General features: G+C 40.3%; 1 protein-coding gene across 1 annotated transcript; it reads left to right on the plus strand.

Moving 5' to 3' along the window:
• Positions 1-2: 2 nt before the first annotated feature.
• URB2 (URB2 ribosome biogenesis homolog) lies at positions 3-21,217 on the plus strand. Its single transcript, XM_063307059.1, has 10 exons — positions 3-489; positions 2,175-2,311; positions 4,084-4,260; positions 5,374-8,761; positions 10,217-10,377; positions 11,231-11,341; positions 13,150-13,383; positions 14,811-14,901; positions 16,101-16,240; positions 20,577-21,217. The coding sequence occupies exons 2-10, from the start codon at positions 2,186-2,188 to the stop codon at positions 20,772-20,774; spliced, it is 4,626 nt and encodes a 1,541-aa protein (XP_063163129.1). The 5' UTR covers positions 3-489; positions 2,175-2,185; the 3' UTR covers positions 20,775-21,217.
• Positions 21,218-21,377: the final 160 nt, after the last annotated feature.

The following is a 21,377-nucleotide window of genomic DNA, read 5'->3' on the forward strand; positions in this document are numbered from 1 at the left end:
GAGAAACCGGGGGCCAGGGAGAAAGACGACTGCGCAGGCGTTGCCTTCTAGCCAATGGGAAGGCGCTCCTTCTTTTCGACGCTCAGCTAGGAATGCCTGCACTGCTCCCACCATCCGGATAAAGGTGGCAGAGAAGAGCACGAGGAGGTGCCGGAAGGAGGAGCACGTGCGTGGAGCATCTGGGAAGCTCGTGGGAAGGGGAGGCGTCCTTCCCGCCGCGTCCGTCGCGGGACGGAGGAAACCTGCCGGAGTGTCCGGCGGACGGTGCAGTTGCGTGCCGGCCATCAGAGTAGCCTTGAAGCTCTGTTGGATTACAGTCCTCCGCATTCCCACTAACGCGACTCTTGCCTAAGCAATAGGTGGACTGTGGAAGTGAAGCCAACTCTCTTTATTTCGGTCATTGACCAGCAAGGGACTCTGGAAGCTGTTATCTGGTAGGGCGGCAAGTTCTGGAAGGCAGCTAGAAACCGATCTGGTGCAGTCTGATTTGTAAGCAGCTCTCATTGGGTGTGGGTTTGTAAACTTAATAACACGTGAGATAAGCGACTCTGAGGAAACGACGGGGAAGCCCTCTGATTTCTTGTGATAGAAGGAACAGTGGCAAGTGCAGACTTTCCTGGAAGTCGTATCGCCTGCTCTGAATTTCTGCTGCTTAGTTTTGGCTCGGGTCAATTGATGGCGATGCAAAGACTCTCAGCAGGACAAATGCCCTCTAGATATTTTGAAATGCGGCTTTCTGTGCTGTCAGAGACCAGCTGGGAATTTTGAAAAACGTAGCCCAACGTTGCTGCACGTCAGCAAGGTTGGGTTGGATAGAAATTTAAAACATCTAGTGGGCACAAGTTTGTGAAAGTTAAAACATTTAGTGGGCACAAGTTTGCCTGCTGGCTGTATGTTTTGATGGGGTATTGTGTTAAAGTCTTGATGTTAATACTGGGATTGATTGATTGATATTGAGGTGGGATTGTGGTTGCTGCATGAGAACTACTGGCAGAGACTTGTTTGAAGTGTTTCCTATGCGAATTTGGGAAATGAGAGACCATTTTGGTAGGCCTGTAACAAGTTGTTTCTATGTCTGAGGGAAGGCACTCTAGTAAATCTATAACAAATAAGTAGTAACTGTATAATAAGTAAGCACTACAGTAAATGGGTATTAAGAATCTGATCAATTAATGTGCAGGTGAAAGGTGAAAGGTCCCCTGTGCAAGCACCGAGTCACGTCTGACCCTTTGGAGGGACGCCACTTTAGCGACGTTTCCAAAATGTGCATATATGAATTTTTATTTCCTTTTGATGCAGGGAGAGGGAGGGAAATAATAAGACAGTAAACAGAGATTTTGGCAATGGTAGAGATGAGATACTTTATTGATTTGAACAGTTTTTATTGAAACAGTTATGTCCTCATACCAGCAGAGATGGTGTGTGCAGGAAAATGAACATAGTGCTTATCTTTACCTGAAGGAATCAATACCTTTTCCTGGGTGCTCCAACCCCTTTTTAGACAGTGCATTTGAAGTGCTGCACAGCTTTGATATATACCGAATCTCCCATGCACAGTGGGAGATTCGGTATATCGATGTGGACAGACCCTGCCACTATAAAAACAGGGAAAATGGGTAGGCAAAAGCTGTCATAGAATGAACTGGTGAATCTTAACGTGATATACTATGCTTAGGTGCACTGGGTTAGCTAGTTTGCCCTTATCTCTCTCTGATATCTGTCTGAGATTCAACTTACAGCTTGATTCTAATCAGGAAAGAACAGACCCTTCAAAACATCATTTATTCTGCTGAAGTGCTTATGAAAGGAAATCTAGGCTTCTCCTAACATGGGATCCTTTTTTTCCTTTAGCAAATGCTCTCTTCTTATTTCTTAAGCATAAGAAAAGGCATTTAAGGTCTCTCAGTGGCGTTAGAATAACCTTCAAAGTTGATCAGCAGTGTTCTTCATTTTTATTCCAATATTTCAATGGTGAACATGTGTCCAGGCAGACTTGCAAAAGACTACTGTGAATGAATTCTTGGGAGGCATGAGAACTGAATTATAGGGCTTCCCTTTTTCAACCTGTATCAGTTATGTTGCAAACCAGAACAGATATGCAGCACTGTTTTAAGGAGTTGTCATGAGAATTTGGTTAGAAACATAATTAATATTCAGCTTTAAATAATTTTTAGGTTCTACTTCCATGGCTGCAATTTACTCTGGTATTCATCTGAAGCTGAAAAGCTCAAAGACATCTTGGGAGGACAAACTCAAGTTGGCTCAGTTTGCATGGATTTCTCATCAGTGTTTCCTTCCAAACAAGGAACAAGTAATGTATTTCACTAGATGTTTTCCCCTAAAAGATGTTCTATACTGTTTTTATATGTAGGAAGTCTTGAACCTACTAGGCACTCTTTCTTGAACCAAAAGAGAACTTTGTTATTCAAAAAATTTTATCGCTTATTTTTATCGAAGTTTAAGAGAAAGTGGCTGAGAATTAATTTGATATTTGAAGAAGCATTTGAATAGCACAAATGTCAAGTTGTTTTGTTTTTCATGAGAGGCTTTTTATCACAAGACCATTCTTACTATATTTCTGTAATATTAGAAATTGTTTTGAAGGAAGTATAAATGTACTGGATATTTCTGTAAACATCTAGCGCCATTCTTTCACCATTTTAAAAATTTAGGCTACTTTGTCTTTCTTAAGCATATTCCTTTATATTATATAAATATACACAAGAGGAGTATATTTAGGGGACAACAATTTTGCACCACATTTTAGGTGGATTTTTAAAACAGAAGAGGGAGATTTCCTTGCCTTTTTGCATCTGCTCCAAGAAAAGATTTTGAGGACATGCAGGAGGTTGCAAAGGGAAAAGAAGATCTGTTGCCCAAGCAGAAATATGCTCCTAACATTGGATTTCATCCATAGAATACCAATGTACCATGCAGATAGGGATGTCCTGAGTAGCACCTAAATTTATTTATTACTATTTTATTGCTTTATTTTTAAATTTGTACACTGCCCTTTGAAACCAAATTAAAAAGTTACTAAAGGTCTAAAAAGTCTAGCCATGATTGAGGATTCCTAATAGCACCACTGATATCACTGGGAACATTAAGCACAGGATCAACTTTGACTGAAATCAAAAACATGTGCTTTAGTATGCTTTACAAGGACTGAACTGTGTTAAGCCTGTAAATACCAACTTATCTACCTGTGACAATTAAGGGTCTGTTAAGTTAGTAGCAGGAAAACATTTGTAATTTGGGAGGATAGTTCATTATTTTCCAGGTTGACTGCTAATCTAGAAAAATCTAAGAGATGTCCCAACCAACTAGCACAGATGTTCATTGGTGACAGACTATTTATTTATTTTATTAATCAAATTTATCACCGCCCATCTCCCAAAAGGGACTCTGGGCGGTTTACAATAAAACAAAAAATTTACCCTTTTACAAAATGGTTTAGAATGTTTAGAATATTCATAAGACTGGATATCACTGTGCAATTATATACTATAAGTCTTATATATGTTTTTCTTTGTCATATAAAATTAAATGTGTATTTTGCCTTTCCACTGATGTTCCAAGTATTTCCATGCACATGAATATGTAGCCTTAATAAATTTTGGGAAGGGACACATAACTCACCCATCTGATACACATAGGATCCAAATTTTTAGTTTAAAGAATCTTCTTTGGGAACCCTCACATTTGGAAATTGGGACAGGTCTCTTTGATTGTGGTGAGAAGAACAGGCATGCCCAGATATTGTCCCACAGGTAAAGGCAGCTTTAGTTGCAAGCTATGTAGCAGAAGTACAAGGAAGTGAGGGCTGTTAATAAGGAAATAGAATGGATCTCTAGATTTTGACTTTGTCATCTCTTTAATCATAATACTGGAAGCCTATTAATTTATACATAAATATTGAGCTGCCCTTTCATATACCATGTTAGGGAGACAGATCTGCTTGCTTTTAGGAACCAAACACCATTATTTGCCTCAAACTGCTTTGTGTTCCCAACTGTGCCTACAATGATGCTATCTAAAATGATCATTGTTAATATGTGTGCATGGGTATTTTGTGGGATGCAGGTCTTACTTGACTGGGTGAGTCATAGCCTGGTTTCTTGCAACAATAAGAAACTTGAATTGCCAGATGAAATAGTTGAGAAGCTTTGGCTATACCTGGACAGCATCATTCACAGCAAAAAGCTACAGAATCTCTTCAAGGATGGAAAAACAGTCACTCTGCGTTTTACAATTGCACAGGTACATTTACCAATATATAAACTGTTACATAGATCCATCTTCCTCTGGGAGTAGTGCATGGACTGATTTGAGATCTTGCTGACTATCTGCTGAATCTTTTCTCCTTTCATCATAACATCTGCTGCAAATTTGTCTGCAACTCTTCTTGTAATAATTTGATACTCCTTGGAAGCTGTAGTTCTTTTTTCTTTTTTAATCTGTTCAATCATGTTTGATTCTCAGAGACTGCCTGGAGAAGTCTCTGCAGTTTTCTTGGCAAGGTTTTTCAGAAGTGATTTGCCCTTGCCTCCTCCTTAGGGCTCAGAGAGAGTGACTGGCCCAAGGCCACCCAGCTGGCTTTGGGCCTAAGGTGGGACTAGAACTCACGGCCTCCTGGTTTCTAGTCTGATGCCTTCACCACTACACCAAACGGGCTCAGACACGATTGAATGGATTAAAAAAGAGATGCTTTGTTTTTTAGCGAGAAAATATGAGAGACTGTGAGAAGCAAGTGGAGGAGTTCAGTTGGTGTGAAAAGAGGCAGCAGAGCCTGGATGTGGGGGCCACGGAAAGGAAATATTTCAAAGGCTGCCTGCGGTCATTTAAGGTTTCAAGATTATATTTTTGCCCCTGTCTTGTAATAAAAATGCCTTTCTGAATTCTGGTGTGGTTCTCACTTCTAGGGTGCCAGCTATGTGGAGCTTGACAACAAGAAAAGCTTCTTTTGAGTAAAAGGCCCGCTAACGCAGCCGTTGCTTTGGAATTCAGATTGTGCTAGTATGATAAAATTTTTTACTAAGTCATTGCCTGATTTGATTTTCACCTTTATAGAACCTCCCTTGTCCATAATCCACTTGTAAAGGCCATTTTGTCTGTCTGCTTTTGGATCCACAGGCTGAGACTGAATTTCCATAAACACTGTCATTATAAAGAGCCAGAATAGATTGTTTGGTAGTGCAGTTTTTAAAGGAGACCAAAGGTAAAAGGAGGGGTGGGATAAATATGCTGTTTGTATTGAGAGACTTTGCAGATAACAATAAATATAATACAATAAGTACACAAGAAGTCACTGAGTTTAATTTTGATACAGATCACTGAGCTTTACTTTTACTTTGTATCTTGTCTCATCTTTAGGTCATAAACGAAAAGCTTTCTCTTGCCTACACTCAAAAAACACTGAAGAACGTCAAGTCAGTGCTAAGTTGTTGTGGTGGCATCCTTTCCAGACCTCCTCTTTCAATAGTCTATACTGCAAAATTTGAACTGCTGGTGCATCTTCTAAGTAAGTTGGCCTGGCTAACCTGTTGGCAGTTATCATCAGAAGATGCTGTATCCTCTCAGTTGTTTGAAGTCCTTCAACTGAGCCTCAGGCAGTACCTTCTAACTCAACGGCAGCAAACCAATGCAAATCGAGTATTTGGACAAGTAACCCAACAACTGCTTCAGCCGTGCCTGTTGCTTAGATACTTGCTAATAATGAAAGTATGGACAGAAGCAGATGCTGATCGCATTCATCCACATCTGAGCAAGGAAGTCCGGAATCATGTAGAGACTTTGCTCAAGGCTGGCATTTTCCAACAGGAGCTCCTGTCCTCCTACAGAGAAGAGCTGTTGCCAGAGAAGGAATCTGTCAGCACAAAGAAAGGGGGCTTGAAATCTCTGCTGCTACCAGCCAGTACAATCCAGGCTTCTTTAGGAGACACTGCCTTTTGCGAACAACCTCTTCGTGGAAAAGTGGTAGCACATTCAGTGTCTTTGCTCTTCAAGCTTTTTTTAGAGACTTACAATAAGCCTGAAGACCATTTGGTCTGCTTCCACATGCTTACCAAACTTTTTGGTTGCTTACGGATTTCTGGCCTGCAAGGGAATCTTTGGGACAACCAGCTTCCAGCATCAGAATGGAGCTCAGAGCTGCTTGCAGTGGAGCAGCTTCTCAATTTGGTGCTGAGCAACAATATTTATAATGTTGCTGCTGATCGGATTCGGCACCGGGAGGTCCAGTTTCACTTTTACCACCAGGTAGCACAGTTGCTGATGAGTCATTCACAGGCCACCATACCTGCCTGGTTTAGGTGTCTCAAGACCTTGATTTCATTAAATCATTTGATTGTGGATCCTGACTTGGATGACTTAGTGGCCTTGGCTTGGGTTGATGCAGAAGTCTCTGAGCCACGTACACAGAAGGCTCAGACAACACTCGTCAGCACCCTCTTCTCCACTTACGCCAAATTGCGCCAGTTCCAAAATCTCTTCCAAGAAGTTTTATCGGTCATTTTACGTCCTGCTGCAGAAGAGTCAAGACTCCCACTTTTGCCAGCTGGTATCAGGGCCAAGCTACGTGAGTGTCTTCTGGATCTGCCATCCAATCAGGGGCTGGACATAGTAGCTCTCACAGTGGAGAAGTGCCAGGCCTTTGTCATTCCTCACGTCAAGGGGGATTCCGACATGGCCTTGAAGCTTCTGTCCATAAGCACATTGCTATATTCTGTTCTCTTCCACATGAAGAGTTTAGATGATTCCACTCCACTGTCTGTTGTGTGTCGCACTCAAAGCCTGCTGGAGACAATGCAGAAAAATGTCATCCAAGTTTTATTTGACCTGCTAAAAGATTCGGAGGCAGAAGGGGCAGAACTTGAGCTTTGGATAGAGAAGGTCAGTAACTCAGCTGTTCTTCTTGCTTGTGTGTGGGTAGAAAGTGATACTCTTTTTTCCTTAAATTGCAAGCAGTATGTCTCTCCATTAGCCCAGATAAACTCTTTGCTTCATGATTCTTCTGAAGAAATCTGGGACTTCTCAGCCATATTTCCTGGTCTAGATGCAGAGTGCTGGGGGAAGATAGATAAGCTGGTAAAATGTTCCTCCCCAATGAGCAGCTACTGTACTGAATGGCTGGTGCTTCAGAAAATGAAGAAGATGCTGATGCACACCAGCTGTTGGACAGAGGCATTGTATCGGACCTTGCAAAGTGCCGGGGCTTTCATCCTTCAGTCTGGAAGAGCTTACACGAACAAAGAAGAATCGGAGCCCTGGGATGGCAGCGCAAGTAGTATAACTACTATTACTTATCCAGTGGCACATTGGCACCTGTTAGTCTCAAATCTTCCTGTCCTGTTTCCCTATCTTTCTGAGAATGATACAGAGTATGTTGCAGAGGTGCTCCTGAAAACATTATTGGTCAAGCAAACCCAGGCAACTTTTGCTGATGAAGATGATTCCTTGCTCACAGTGGAGAAGGTGTCTAAGGATTTATTGCACAGTTCTCTTCTTCCAGAACTGCAGATGCTACACTGTTTTTTCCTAAGCCATATAATTCAGCACTGTGCTAGTGTTCTCTCGTCTACATTTCCAAACGTTGCCAGTCAGCCTCTTCAGCTGCTGTGTGCAGGAGATATTCCGTGGTGTGAAGCTGTCCCTGCTGGTCATGGGGCCAGCGTAAGGTCTAGCAATGACTTTTCAGCCTCCTGGGCAGTTATGGAGAAAGTTGCTCTCAGTATATTATCCTTGGTGAAAGACAGATCTTATGCTACCCTGGAAGAGGAGCATATCAAAGAGCTCTTGGGTGTACTAGAGATCATTTCAGCACTGAATGTGGACAGCTTCTTTCCTTTGGACTTCACACGATGCTTTCTTTTGTTGATTTCTTTGACGGTTAATACCAGGGCAAGCACTTCTTGCAGCAAAGCCTTATCTTTAAAGTTTTTGGCAGCCTGCTTCCACCTTCTAGCATGCCTACAGGCTGGGAGACATGCAAACTCATCCTTCAAGGTTTTGTATGCTAGTGATGTTCTCGAAGCTCTCCTCACTTCTGTGTTTGCAGGCTGCAAAACCTTCGGCAGTGTCTTGAAGATTGCTGCTTGGGATGAATTTCTTCATGAGCTCCAAGTCTTTTTGGAACAGTATCTTCAGGTAACCCTAGAAAGGAGGCAGAGTGTGAAACTGAACCTGGAAAAGTTCCTGTCTTTCATAACAATTTGCCAACCATGTACAACAAGTTCTGGACAGTGGGAGCATTGGAGCCCTGCAGCTGACCAGGTTCTTTTAGCGGCACTAATTGCCCTGTGTCACATTCTGGCTACATATCTGCAGCAGCACCATGGAAAACCACGGACTTCAGGAATGCTATCTATTTTTCTTAAACAGGCCATGCTACAAACAGGAGCAACTGTCAAGTTCTGCCTTAGAAACAGCACAAAAGGCCAGCCATTACCTGTGGCATTTATACCACATATTACTACTCTTCTAAAAGCAGATTCATCTTGCTTTCAATCTATGGTTCTTGCAGCTGGTGAGAATGAACTAGAGGGTGTGATGAAACCAAGCAAAAACTGGCAGCTTTTTCACAGTGAACTGTATCAAAGTTTTTGTGTTCAAATATTGAGAGAACTTGACTTGGCAGATGGTAACCCCCAGTTCCTTCACTCTGCTTTGCAGTTTTTGACTGCTTTCTGTTCCATGCCAGAACTGTATCCACCACACATAAATTCTATTGCCATATTTAATTCTGTCAGAAAACTACTTGCAGGTAAGAAATTGCAATCCTTATTTCCTCTCCTAAATATTGAAGGGAGAAAGTAGATTAGAAAGAGTTTCAGAGAGCCAGTATTCAGCAAGGCTCAAAAATCAGCACACAGGAATAGTAGAGAGAGATTGTGAGAGTTGAAAGGTCAATATTACCACTGGATGACCAGCAGTGGCACAGATTAATGACATCTCTAAGAATGTTTTTGTCTATCATGGCTGAGAGGTGACTCTGAGAGTCCAGTAAGTTGTTAGTGAAGAAGTGAAACCAGTGACTCTTACAAGGGAGTTCTAGAGCTGGGAACCTTGTTCATAGCCTTTTGCCTTTGTATACTGCCTGGCCTGCCGGAAGCACATTCAGTGATATGATTTCACCAGGGTGCACTGAAGTTTTCTTTTATGTTTTTGGTGGGTTTGGGACAATCTGCCTGATTTTCTTGTGGTTTCTAGGATTTTTAGGGGATAAAATTAATGCCTTAAAGGCACCCTAAACCCTTCTCTTCAGTACAAAAAAATGGTCCCAAAATGTTGGTCCCCACCTGCTCTGGGGTAGGCTCTAGGACCCACAAGTGAGGTGTTGGGTTTTTTTTTATCCTATTCTGGAACAAGAATTGAAGCCACCAAAAAGAATTGCCTACTTAAAATCACATAGATTTTAATTTCTTTGAAAATGTGGTTGATAGCTAACAGTTGGATGACTGCAGTAGGATTGCATTGGATTCTCCACTGCTGCCTGATAGCTGAGCTGGAGATGGTATTCAGTTAGATCCCTTTGCTGGGCATGAAGAATATTGCTTCTTTCCCCCCCCCTCTGCCCTCCTCTGTCCCAAAACAGACCATACTGGCTGGGAGGAAAGCAGAGAGTTGCATGGAATGGTTACCTGGTAATGATAGCAGCCTGCCTGATTTAGAAGGGGGAGACCAATGAGTTGCAGCTTTTGGCCACCCTACTAACACGGCCAGTGGTGAAGAATATTTAGTGTGGCAGTTCAACACTTTCTGGAGAACCACCTGTTTCTTCCCTTGATCTTGTTGGCTGTGGAAAGGGAGCTTCAGTGGCATTGTGACGTCTCCGGCCTGGTTCTGTGTGATTACTCCACTGTGTAAAATTCTGCCAGTGTATTTTGTAACTTAAGGAAAGTTATATTGATGGAAACAATTTGAGATTTTGGCAGGAAGTTCACGTGACAGGAAAAGCTAGACCTTCAATATTTTTCCTGCTTCCTGGTTGCAGAAAAGGAGATACTGTTGGTTTGTGAGAAGTGCTGTCAAGTCTGTTGCACTATAAGGAAAAAGAATGTTGTACAAATAAAATAATAAATACGATACTGAGTTGTCATTTCAGTCAGTCTTTCTGTGGGGGAAGTGAAGGAAAGTTCTGTGCAAGAATGGTTCAGCATCTATCATTAGTCTGTGGGCCTTAAGAGTTTGGATGATGGTTTTTCTTGAACTATTGCAGGTCCTGAAATCAAATGCCAGTTGATCCAAGATCTAGATGTGCCCTTAACCGAATTGATTGCCCAGCTGGTGGAGAATAGTACCACTGATGACTTTTGTACCATGTTGAGGCTGCTGATTGAGGGACTGAATGTTTGCAACCTTTGGAAACAAAATCCTGAAGTAGGGATAATGTTGTTCATTTTCTTTTGAATTTCTTGTATGAATCAGTGGTGCTGAGTATTTGCCTTCATCCAGTTCCAAGCTTTTGAATCACACTGCTGCTGAACAGCAATATACTGCTGCATATGGAGAAGAGACATCAAAATGAGTAGTTTCAAAATTTACATCTACTGGGGCATGTTACCCAACCAAGGTTTTAGGTTTTGTATTTTTTTACATGGAGTATTTTTTTACATGCAGAAGTTGGGGATTAAACCCAGAAACCTCCTAAGTACAAAATGTATGCTCTGCCCCTAGATCTTATATTATAGGTAATTCCTGGGTTACATGAGGATCGTGTTCTAGGAATCCTTATGTAAGCTGATTCTCATGCAAAATCACACATTATCTGCATGCGGAAACATATTGGTGGCAGTTGTTCCTTCTTGCATAGCATCAGAATTACATACATCAGGGCTTATAGGTATTGTCTGTATTTCCCAAAAGCATGTCCAAATTCTGAATAAACAAGAGTAAATTGCACCATTCAGAAAAACCTGTTTCTAAAACTGCAGTCTTAGTCTGTGGATTTTATGCTTAAGTAATGTGCTTACCTATTCCAATTGCCTATGCACCGGTAAGCTTCAGAGAAAAGGGTACAAAGATAATATTTTAAAAATCTTATTACTATACAGCCAACATCTTAGGGATGCTAGTTTCTACATGTATTATATATGCTTGAATTTCATTTATTTTTATAAAACCTTGGTTAGCCTGATATTTTCTAGGTTGCATGTTGCTTGTATCTTTTACCTTTTACCTTTCTGGAAGTGACCATGTTTATTACTCTTACTGTCTTGATGTGTTTGTGTAGATAGTATTATCAGCTGTTACCTTACTGAAAATGCTACTTGGCTGCCCTCTAAGTGGAGAGAAAGAGAAAGTTTTCTGGTTTTCTAGTCCCCAGATAATCACTGCTTTAGCTGTAAGTACCTCTGCTGCTGGATTAGGTTTATGTTCCTGAATTTGGGTCACTGGTTTAGGTTTGTGCTACTGAACCCCCCTGCCCCCAACACACCCACAGAAAAGAAGCATACTCTTTACGTACTGTCGTCTTAGTCTGAGGATGGAGAACTAAATAGTTCATATCAACGCTCTGTCAATGGTCTATGCTTTCTAAAACTAGTTACTCCAAAAGCACGTTGGTTATTACTGCTGCTGTATGCAGCTTCCTGTCTGGCCAGACTTCCTGGTTTCCTTGGCAGTAGAATGATATCCTGTGCTTCATTATAAGTTGTAGGCCACTGAAGATTTTGAAGCTCTGGTGTATACAGGTGAATGGCAAGCAGGAACTTTGTGATATATATAAAGAACTTCATGTACACTGAGTTCCATTCCAGTGGTTTGCAAAATGTCCAATTACAAGGTAGGGACCACCTCTTTCAGGATCAGACCACTTCCAGAACGTTTGGAACAGTTCACTCAGAGACCAGAAGTTCTGATACAGGAGGTTTTCCACACCACTGTTCCATTCCCTAGTGCAGTGTTTTTCAAACTTGACAACTTTAAGATGTGTGGACTAGGGAATGCTGGCTGGGGAATTCTGGGGGTTGAAGTCCACCCATCTTAAAGTTGCCAAGTTTGAAAAACACTGCCCTAATTCCCAGAAGATGGAAAGTGGGAAACTATACCAGATGTTATTATATCTTCTCTACCCTCATTTTTGTGTGTATGTTACAGTGCTAGGAGAGACAGCAATTAATCTCCAAGGAACTGAAAATAATAAGCTAATGGGCATGGAATATAGGTATATTGGGGGTGGAGCTCCCTTCCTACTTTGCAACTTCAAATTGTCTTTTTAAAGACATTCCTGCAGTAGGGTTACTTAGTGTTAAAGAAGAGGACATTATGAAATCAAACTAAGGATGAAAAATAGAAGCCTCATTTCTTCTCTTCACATTTTATTTTTAAAGTGACATTGGGTTATTTGGGTTATATAGGACTACACTGTATTTATTTATGTGTATAATTGTATTCGTTTACTTGCTTTTTTGCAAAATAGCACAAAGATGAATTAAATGACATCAAAGCATTCAGGTAGCTTCCTCTGATGCCCATTCAATTAGTCAACTCTATAGCAACGTTTTGGGGAAACGTGATGGTTTTCCAGGTTAAAAAAAAAGTAAACTCATCCAGTAACCCTATACAGGATGTGCAGTCTTGAAGCAGCTGAACTGTACTAAATAATAAATTGTATGGAGCTAAAAGCTGATTGAACAAAGAGTTGTAGATTTCATTCCAATGCATAATTTTCTTTTCCTTGGCATAGGCCAGAGCCAGAGATACAAAAAATACAGCAAATTTTCAGTGGCAGGTAAAGACTGTGGATATGCACGGATTTATTGGCATTACTGCCTTTGCAGAAAACCTGTCCTGATTACCAGGAAACACACTGAGACAATGACTTGGTCTCTAATATTTATTAGTAGTACTTAACAAGAATCCTAACAAACTGAGGAAGCGTGGGAAAACCCAGCCATATAAACCCCAAAGGTTAAGGCGGTCCCGATCTGTGTCTCTTTGAATGGCTGACCAATTCCTCAGTGCTACGCATGCGCTTGACAGTCTGGGTGGGAGCCCCCTGCTCGCCATCCTTACTCATGACAAAACCATACTGTTTCTGGAAATGGCATAGCATTGTGTGATTGCAGCAGGAGTTTTGAGGCTGGAGAAGCATGCCTCAACACGTATAGCATGTGTTCTACTGTTTGTGTTGTCTTCCTCTTAATGTAGATGCAAATCAAAGAGGCTTCTCAAGATCCTGTCGTGTTCCCTGTTCTTGTTGTGCCTATACTGGAGGTATCAGCTCTTCTTCTAAGACACGGAGAAGGGATTCTCTCCAACCCACATCATGTTACTCTGGTTTTTAACATCCTTCTGACTGTCCCTCTCGACCAGAGGATGTATAGTAGCATCTTCCTGGGAATCCACGAAGTGCTCTTTTCCATACTGCAATGTCACCCTAAGGTAAGGAGTAGGCTGCTGACTTAATTAACTTCATTTGAAAAAGCAAAATGAAACATGATCTAGTGCCTGAGTGGTAAAACTACCCCACCCACCCACCAGCCGCCATAGGCCTTTTGTGTTACTCCTCCACTCCTGTTGAAGTGACATCAAGTTTAGATAAATAATTGAAAATTAAAGTTGGTGGCTTTAAGGATGGATAAAGTGGGGGGTGGGGGAAATCAATTTAATGGAAACAGTTGGATGGGGATTAAGAAAAACACTGCTTTCACTCTGAACATACCCTCTTTCTGTTTTAACCTGTTCTTTCCTGCTTCTCACAAACCATGACTCCTGGCACATTTCAAAAGATCCAGATGCAAAAAACAATGATATAGCCATGGTCTCCTAGTTCTGAAGGCATTTTGGTTCATCCCAAATACAACTGCTTTAAAAACTGCATTTGCTTTGTAATTTGTCTTAGAATGCTTCCCCTCTCTTCCTTGTTTATTAAGGAATTAGTTTAAAATGAATCCGAGCTATCTAAATATATAGCATGTTTTTCATCCATTTCTAACAGTGTCTCTTGTTTCCATCCTTGGGATGTTTTAAAATAGTTTTGCAATGTTAGCCAGAAGATGACATCCCAACAGTGAGCAGGCTCTTTGCATATCCTCTTAATATTTCTGTATGTCCCTTTCTACCAATCAGGTCCATTACATTTCTGCCTCCATCTTGTACCAAGCTCCTCTCTTTCCCAGTTCCTCATCATTGCTGTTCCATTCTTTAAAGCAGTCTTTCTCAACTTTTTAGCCCTGGAGGAACCCTTGAGATATTTTCCAGGCCTCTGGGAACCCCTGCACATTCAGGCTCAAATATAGGCCAGAAATTACAAAATTATTATATTCATTTCATGTGTAGGCTTGCATATATGCATTAACAGCATTCTTAAACCAAATATAAAGAATGAAACTTACCTCTCTAATGTGAAGTTGCCTGAATTGGAAATAATTTTTTAAATAAATCATGATCTCCCAGGTAAACCCTAGTGACCTCTCATGGAACCCTAGGATTCCACAGAACCCTGGCTATGAAACACTGCTTTAAAGTGATCTGGATTCTCTCCCTTGCAAGATTTTTTTAAAATATCAATAAACCTTGGAATTTCTTCAATCTCTCTATATTTCCCTCTTGCATATGGATACTGCTATTGTGGCTGCATGTTGGTAGGACCCTGTCTTGAAGTTTGGAATAAATAATAGATGATTATGGATTATTGTTACTTACGTAAAAGACTATTCCTTCTGGGTTCTCAAAAACCAGACTTCAGAGTAGTGTAGCTTTGAACGTTACCTTCAACCTCTCTTATTTACTTTGAGTATGGATTTTTGAATCTCTACATTTTAACATCAATGTTCATTTATTAAGTTTTATATTCCCTTGTTATGCAGGTGATGCTAAAAGCAGCTCCATCTTTTCTGAACAGTTTTCATCGATTGGTTATTTCTGTGATGCATGAAGGGAGACAAAAAGGAGAGAGAGGTTTGACGTGTTTTATCTTATATTCCATTTTCATCTTATTCTGCACTCATGTCCTTTTCTGAGTGTAAAATGTTTTTACATGTCTGGAAGACTATACATAGCCAAATTTGAGGTTCAGAGTTGTTCTATGTGTAAGTCTTACTGAGTATGAATTGAGTTCATCTGTTATTCAGCATGGATATGCTTGGAAGCTAAGGCTGCAATCCTAACAATCACCCTTAAAAATAAAGCCTATTCAAAATATTCTGAGTGAATATCCATATGACTGGATCAATATTTATCTAGACCATGCAGTGCTTTCCTGCACTGGGAAACATTATGGAAAGGTAAAAAATGTGGGCACAGTATTTGGAAGCCAATTACCACATCACACAAATCATTTGCCCCTGAATAGAAATAAAAATACACATAACATGATTATTTTTTTCTAAATATTTCCTATGAATACTTGTGTTTTAATTCTTCCTGTGTAAGGCTTATAGGATTCTAGGTGCAGTAAAAATATTTCCATGTTGAACTACTACTACTATATCCTCTGAGTTTCAGAGCTGAGTTCTACTGGTATCATTCCAGGAGGCATGAATGTAAGAGGATAAATTCAGCAACAAGAAAAGAATACATCACAGGGGATCTAATTATACATACAGTATACCACCCTCAAAAATGTACATCCTTCCTTCTCATATTAGCATGCCAGGAAAGTTATTAAGTGTTACTACAGCACATAACTGGCCCAGAAGTATGGTAAAAAGGTAAAGGTTTCCCTTGACGTAAAGTCCAGTCGTGTCCAACTCTAGGGGGCGGTGCTCATCTCCGTTTCTAAGCCTTAGAGCCGGCGTTGTCCGTAAACACTTCCGGGTCATGTGGCCAGCATGACGACTCGGAACGCCGTTACCTTCCCGCCGAAGCGGTACCTATTGATCTACTCACATTTGCATGTTTTCGAACTGCTAGGTTGGCAGGAGCTGGGACGGGCAACGGGAGCTCACCCCGCCGCGCGGTTTCGAACCGCCGACCTTCCGATCGACAGCTCAGCGGTTTAACCCGCAGCGCCACCGAGGAGCTGCTTAACAGAAACCTCTCATATGCCCATCAGTAAATTTGCTCCTATGATTTGCTGGGGGATGGGAGAGACAAAAATTATCTCCTTTCCCCCCATCCAATGCAGTATTAGATCTCAATACATTTTGTTTTCCAAGGGACCACGGATGAATTTGAAGCTATATTGAAGTGTGCCCAGTTGGTGGAGCGGATGTATAGTTATATTGCAGCAAAAACAGAAGACTTCACTGTGCTGTCAGCCTTCATTGTGGCCCAATATGTGATAGAACTGCAGAAGGTAATGATCCACTATTTAGTTGAAAGACAAACGGTCCTTAGTTTTAAGAAATGAGAAGTGAGGTATATGCTGAAACTAATGTATGGGAAAAGTTCAGTGACATGTTTATTGAGGCTCATGTCATAAAACAGCTTTCCCACATCTAAGTCTTCCAGCAGTGTTGGACTGTAGCTTCCATCATCCTCAACTGGCATGTTTGTTGCAGGGCCATGGTACTAGCTGGGTATATTGGTGGCTGTAATCCAGTGCATCTGTAGTGCATTGGGTTCAGAGAAGTTCCTGTACTAGAATATTGAAAGACACTTGGAATCAGTTTTAAAATGATTTGGATATCTGAGTTCATGGTACTTCCAAGATACTTAGACTAGAGCAGAGAAGCTTAAATATAGTCATCCCCACTGCTTGGACATCGGTTTTACTAAAATCAGTAGGATTTGTTTTTCATAAAGTGCACCTAGAGTTAGAAGGCAGATATGTACAACAGGCACTTGTCTTACACACAGTTTTAACTCCAAAATCTATTTCATTTTGAGGAATGACATTCTGTTTTTGCAAAACTTCTGATTCCTTCACTCTACTGATTTTTCTTTTGAATATTATTCTCCTTATCCTCACCTGGTGGGAAACAAAATACCTTTTGTGTGCTTGCTGGAGCCAACCTGGTTTGCCCTCTGTCTCTTACTGTGGTTGACATTCTCAGTCACTTTTTTTTAATGAGCAGCAAATGCTTCTTTAAATGAGAAATTAATCACTGCAAGTGACTCTGATTTTTAACATACTTCCTACTATAGTGTTCACGGTTTTTTCTTCAACTGGCATTTCAGAAAATGACTCAGCTAACCTATAGTAGGCAAAGCATTAGTCTGGCCTGCGAGAATGTGCTTCAGATCAGCATGATTCCTTTTGTCATGCACTCAGATTCAATCCCATACTTCCTCACTTGCAGTTGCCCCCATTTTTCATGATGTCTTTACTGGAAAACCTCTTCGAAGAAGGGGATTCAGCAAAATTGTCTCATTGACTAAGCACAAACTTCTAACACTCACGCAATGAGGCAAATATAAAAGAACTTGAAAGTAACGTTTTTCTGTACAAGCACTGGTTAAAGGATCAAGTGTTCAAGATTGGGCTCTTTGCACTTATTTTATAGGTCCATATACCGTACTTCTGTTGTTCCTAGTTTCTCAATATCACTTCTACTTCCCTTTTATTATTGTAATACATCTATAAATTGGGCAAACCAGTGCTCTCAGAACAATCTAGATAATGGGGTTAAATGCATTCTACCTTACCTGCATTATTAATTAGACATAGTAGCAAAGCACGTAGTTCATGCAGAATTTTAGTTTACTTTTTTAAAAAGCTTAAAAAAAACCTAGCTAAACTCATTTGAGCTTTTCTGCAAGCAGCTTGAAGGTTCTAATAGCAGGATCCTTACATCACATTATGCTGGTTTTAAAGCTGGCTTTACTATTAACATGGATGCTACCACTTTGTTAAAAATTGTGAGAAAGATGGACCATTTTTACAGTATGAATGGGTTCACAGCTACCTTGGATGATATACTGACATTTTATTTGTCCCTTTTCCCCACTATGCTGTCACAACAATTAGAAATACATTTTACTAGAAAAACATGTTATGACTTGCCTAAAGAAGAGAAGAAAAAGCTTTAATGTTAATGATAGCCCTTTCTTTAATTTCTGTTCCTAGGAAGTTAGTATGATATGTCTGGCAGCATGAGGCTAATCTGGGGTTTTTGCACATGGAGGGAGGGAATGCTTTTGGCAGTAAAACATAGCAGGATTGCCTCTTGAGGCAGCCACAGCAAGAAAATCTATTTATTTATTTATTTATTTATCAAATTTGTACAGCTGCCCATCTCACAAGAAGTGTCTCGGTGGCATCAGCAAAAAAGTATAAAACAATAAGCATGTCAAACACAGTCATATTAAAAAAAGTTGCCATTTTACTCAGATGGTGCCAGCAGTCACAAAATCCAAAAGGAACAGCCAGTAGTCATGTGGAGAAGGTTTGATTCCCAACGTTTGGTGACATTACCATTAGATTTTTTGGGGTTACATAAGAAATTTTTGGATTACGAAGAAATACATAATGGATTTCTCAGTTGAGCAGTTAAAGGAAGAAGGGGGTGAATGAGCAATGACAAATCTCGATAAAATAGTTAAGAGCAGAGACATCACACTGACAACAAAGGCCCGCATAGTTAAAGCAATGGTGTTCCCTATAGTAACATATGGCTGCGAGAGCTGGACCATAAGGAAGGCTGAGCGAAGGAAGATCGATGCTTTTGAACTGTGGTGTTGGAGGAAAATTCTGAGAGTGCCTTGGACTGCAAGAAGATCCAACCAGTCCATCCTCCAGGAAATAAAGCCAGACTGCTCACTTGAGGGAATGATATTAAAGGCAAAACTGAAATACTTTGGCCACATAATGAGAAGACAGGACACCCTGGAGAAGATGCTGATGCTAGGGAGAGTGGAAGGCAAAAGGAAGAGGGGCCGACCAAGGGCAAGATGGATGGATGATATTCTAGAGGTGACGGACTCGTCCCTGGGGGAGCTGGGGGTGTTGACGACCGACAGGAAGCTCTGGCGTGGGCTGGTCCATGAAGTCACGAAGAGTCGGAAGCGACTAAACGAATAAACAACAACAACAAACTCTAGTACTGGAAAAGGTGTTTAAAAAAAAAAGCCTGATCGAATTTTGTAGACTCACTCCTAAACAAGTATTTAGTAGGATCGATTCCCAGATAATTCCTAACCATGAGTGCAGCCATAATGCTGGGAATATTTTTTTCCCAAACCAAAGTTAGTCCAGCAAAATAACCACCTGGGAGGAATCCTTCAGTAGACAAATGAGGACCCAGTTGAATGGCTTGATTTCAAGCTAGACATCTGGGAATGGATAAAGGGCTTCTGTTCATAAATGACACACTGTTTGCAGATTTCTCCTCTTTTCTTCCCTAAACTTTCAGTTTAAAAAGTACTCTTTTTCAAGAATGTATGATTTGGGGCATTTCTGCAGTGCTTTATTTGGAAGGGAATTGCATATCTATTTTTTTTTGTTTAAAATTTGTTTTTAATATTGAAAGATTTCCTGGAAGATCCTTGGATGATTTGAGTAGACCAACTAGGGCTTTTGGTTCTCCTGTGCAAGGAATGCAGCAGTTAATGGTTTCTTTAAAAATTATATTTCTAAAAAAGAAAGCCTGGAGGGATAGAGAAGGCCAGGAATGGATTTTTATGCAGACAAGAAAATTGAGCTTGGTTCGGGCAGTGATCAGTTCCTGAACTGAGTGTATACTTGGATGCATCACTGCTCAATAGCCCACAAGTCTTTATCAAGCAACCCTGAATGCTGCAAAAATATGCTTTTTGAAAGAGCATGACAGTGTTATTATTTGATGTGTGTTATTCAATGTTGCATCAAATAATACACATAACATTAAAACGTGTCTGTTTATGGAAGAAATGAAGATTGGTCAGGTAGGGGTTCAGCATCCTGATTAATTTTTGTCTTTTTTAATACAAATTGTGCTTAATTTAAATAAAGTATATTTGGCTGTGTTTTGAGTAGTATTGTAATTGGCTTAATGCAGACTTCTTTGCTCATAAGAACCCATGACTGTGAATACTAGGAATGGGCCCACCCTTGCTATGTTTTCTCAGTTGTGGGATCTGACATCACCTACTACTACTCCTACTCCTACTACTAGTTCCTGATCCACCTCCTGTCTATATATATACAGGGTAATATATGGGTATGTTTTGTCCTCAGTCACTTGAACCATTTGATCATTGTACAGTATATGCTTGTAGATATTTTACTGTTGCTTTATCTCTCTATTTTTTTTTACTGGTTATTCTTTTGTTACAGCATTTCTGTCATTCTCTCATGGCATAAACTGATAAAATTGGAAGGAAAAGTGCTTTCATATCTGACTGTGGCAGTCTTCTCAAAGGAGATTGCTAAACAGAATAAATCCAGGCATTCCTATAGCAATATTTATTTATGTTTTATATTTCTGGCTGTTAAATAACTGAGTTGTTCTGCTAGCATACACAGAGGAATAAAAATAAATTAAGAACAGCTGACAATAAAAATAGGCTACAGTTTAGTGAAGAAATCACAGATCTTTTCCCCTATTTTAGTTACGTTAAGGTTGGAGTTTTTATACCTCCAACAATCTTTGTCTTAATGCAAGTAGGATAATAAATGAACGATTCTCCTCAGAGCCTTTCCTAATGAGGTTGTATGTGTGTCATTAATCGCTGGTAACAAGCTTTAATAAACTCATTTATATTCCCTCTAGGTGACTTTGCATCCAACTGTAAAAAAACATCTAACAGAAGGGATCTATCATATCATAGATCTCTGCAAGGAACGCGACATCAAATTCTTAAATGTCTCTCTACCAGCAGGAGTGAGAGAAGTTTTCAAGGAGCTGTATCGCGATTATGCTCATTATCACAAAGCTTTAAAGCAAGGGGATGAAAAGTACAAAGCATGAACTAATTATTCTTTTGAGATCTGGGGGAAGAGTCTCCATGTGGATGGGACGAACACTTCCTTTTCTTTGGTATTAAGTCACTTGATTTGGAATGAGAAAGCCACGTGCCTTGAAGCAAGCATGTGCCACGCTTTTCCTCTGCATTGGCTACTTGAGCAAACCTCTGCTTTTCCAGGGTAGGAAAAAGAGATTTCTGAAGGAAATTGTATTAAATACTTGTACTGTACATTGCAAGGACATCTGCAAGTTCCCTAGAGAAAAAATGAATGTATTAATGGCCCCAAATTTTGAGGTATGAATAAGCACCATTTTCCCCCTTTTTGAAGTCAGGGATAATGGGTTCAAAACTTTTCTTTTGTTGAGATAAGAGTGTTTTTTTATATATTTAGACTGAACAAGTTTTGTATTACACCTGTAAAATATTAATACCTATTAAATCTAAATAGTCTTTATTTTAAAAAAAATGGGGTTGTTTCTCTGCGATACCCTTAAGCCAGATTTTTCCTAACCTGATGCCTTCCAGATGCATTAGGCTATAAATCCCATCATCTCTCACCAGGGCATTATAGTGAAGAGCTAGCTGGAAATGAGGAGGCTTGCAGT

The sequence above is a fragment of the Candoia aspera genome, chromosome 1 (assembly GCF_035149785.1).
Source record: "Candoia aspera isolate rCanAsp1 chromosome 1, rCanAsp1.hap2, whole genome shotgun sequence".
Classification (NCBI taxonomy): Eukaryota; Metazoa; Chordata; class Lepidosauria; order Squamata; family Boidae; genus Candoia; species Candoia aspera.

Coding starts and splice junctions, on each gene's coding strand:
- URB2 (XM_063307059.1), top strand. CDS start 2,186: ATGGCTGCAATTTACTCTGGTATTCATCTGAAGCTGAAAAGCTCAAAG. Junction 8,762..10,216: donor TGTCAGAAAACTACTTGCAG/GTAAGAAATTGC, acceptor GAACTATTGCAG/GTCCTGAAATCAAATGCCAG. Junction 14,902..16,100: donor GAGACAAAAAGGAGAGAGAG/GTTTGACGTGTT, acceptor TTGTTTTCCAAG/GGACCACGGATGAATTTGAA.